This window comes from Microtus oregoni, unplaced genomic scaffold (assembly GCF_018167655.1).
Source record: "Microtus oregoni isolate MIOR12 unplaced genomic scaffold, Mior012 001450F_ref0000340, whole genome shotgun sequence".
NCBI classification, from domain to species: Eukaryota; Metazoa; Chordata; class Mammalia; order Rodentia; family Cricetidae; genus Microtus; species Microtus oregoni.
Genome location: NW_024545183.1, coordinates 1 through 2,203, shown reverse-complemented (window position 1 = coordinate 2,203; position 2,203 = coordinate 1). Strand labels below are relative to the sequence as shown.

At 40.3% G+C, this 2,203-nt stretch overlaps 1 protein-coding gene across 1 annotated transcript; it reads right to left on the bottom strand.

Moving 5' to 3' along the window:
- Nucleotides 1–988: 988 nt before the first annotated feature.
- Nucleotides 989–1,375, bottom strand: LOC121445838 (NHP2-like protein 1). The gene has a single exon (XM_041647988.1). It carries the CDS (start codon nucleotides 1,373–1,375, stop codon nucleotides 989–991), a length of 387 nt encoding a protein of 128 aa, XP_041503922.1.
- Between the last annotated feature and the right edge of the window lie 828 nt (nucleotides 1,376–2,203).

Genomic DNA, 2,203 nt, shown 5'->3' with positions numbered 1-2,203 from the left:
CTAAGACAAAAAGCAACCCACTGATTGAGATCATTTTTAAAAAGTCCCTATGCTTGTGAAAGTTTTTGAAATTTAGTAAGTTATACAATGTGGAATTGTTGAGTGTTTTTTAAATGTAATATGAACATATTTATTAGGATGCTCAAGAATGAACAACATTATTTTCACTCTCTTCAAGTAACAGAGAATACATTTGACCCATGTTGAGGGAGGAAAGGGATAGGGCTCTCAAACTGGGTGTCAAACAGCCCCACAAGAAATCCCCATTCAACGAAGGGCAGAATGTCCCTGATAGCATTGTCTCTGCTCTAAGTTCCAGCCCCGGTATTCTTTATTCCAACTATCTGTCCTTGTCACTCTTCAAGATCCAGGCAGTCAAACTCAGGCTGCCTATGAGTCTGCAGACCATCCCTTTGAATTGTTACTGCCTTGATACCCTCAGTAGGGAATGGGGTGAGAGTAGAAGGTTACGCATATCAAAAACACAACATTAATAAATGGCACTTGGATGTAGGTTTAACATTATCAGATTTTCTCTTCAAATGACTGTGGGCGGCGGGGGGGGGGGGGGGCTGCCTCCCAAAGAAAAATCTTCAGTCATGATAGCATATATGGATGTCTCCTATGCATAGGCGTGAAGGACCAGTGTTACTGTCATCTTGTCCTGCACAGAGGAGTGAGTTTTCAGATGAAAGTAGACACTATCCTTGGCTTAGGTGTTTCCTGGTTCTTCCCACTGTTAAACTGTGATGTTCTGTCTCTCACCTGCCTTAGATATCATTCCACTTAGATTAAGTGAAACAGATTTAAAAAATGGTAGGAGAGGATGGAGAGATGGGACAGAACAACCCTGTAAGATTATAAAAAAAATACAAAAACCAGATGTAGTACAACATTTATAATGGAAACTCGCTGAAAACACTACATGCTAACAGATGGTATGATACAGAGTAGGGTGGGAGCAGACAGGAAGGGCAGAGCCACAGGCCTACACCAGGAGCCTTTCAATAGACTGCTGGATGGACTGGATCTGCTGCTTCAGCTGAGAGCCTTCTTTGATGGTAACTGAACAGACGATGACAGGTCTGGAGACCCCACAGGCCCGTCCTAGGGCCTGCTTGGAGCACACAAATACATAGGGGACAGTCTTGTCTTCACACAGCAGTGGGAGGTGCAGGATGATCTCCAAGGGCTTAGTGTCTGCTGCCATCACGATGAACTCAGAGATGCCTTTGTTGAGGGTTTTGGTGGCTTCATTGGCTCCTTTCCAAAGCTGCTTGTAGTTGCACGACTGCTGAACAAGGTCCAGCAGCTTCTTGGTGAGGTGGGCATCTGCAAGGGGATAGGCCTTCGGGTTCACATCAGCCTCTGTCATGGCTGTGGTGCGCCGGCCTCGCCGCTGGTCGAGAACAGCCAAGCTCCAACAGACCAAAAGCACCGCATGGAAAGACTTGTTGAGTGTTTTGAATGGATATAATTACATCATCAAATTCTAAAATTTTAGATACCTAATAAGATAGAACATCAATGTGAAAAAGATATAGAGCCAAAGAATCAGCATTTAAATTCTAACTTTTTTCCAACAAGCTAGTAAATTTTATATTAAAATTAATTAATTTTTATCTTTTTCCTCATTTACTGAGAAATTTTCAAGGTCAACACAATCATTTTCAGATGTGACATAGACATCAAAATGACCAGAGTGAGGTTTTGAAAAATATTTTTCCAGTTTGAGACCTATGAATGATGGCTTTTATTTACCAAGTTCTATGAGAGTCAAAACAAGAGGTATTGCCATTTGAAAATCTTCACGGGTGGGAGAAATGGAGATTGGCTTGGCCATTTATAAGATAATTTAAGAATACAGCATAGAGTTGACCCAAATAATGGCAACTGTTTCTAGTGAAAGGATCAAAATCACATGAATATGTTAGGCTAGAAAACTGCTATATTCAGTACTATTGTGGGAATAAAACACAAGTAGATCCTGGTATGTATCATTTACCCCTGGTAAATTATTGAATTTTCTCATATTACTCCTTCAGAAAATGATCACTTAAATTCAGAATAATCTAACTGATCTCAAAGTGGAACATCCTGCTACAATTTGTTTAAACCCAACAAACTTTATAATTACTAAAAACAGCAAAAGCCTCTGGTGACTAATCTTCAGAAAACAAAAACAATCTAGTAAATGTAAGAA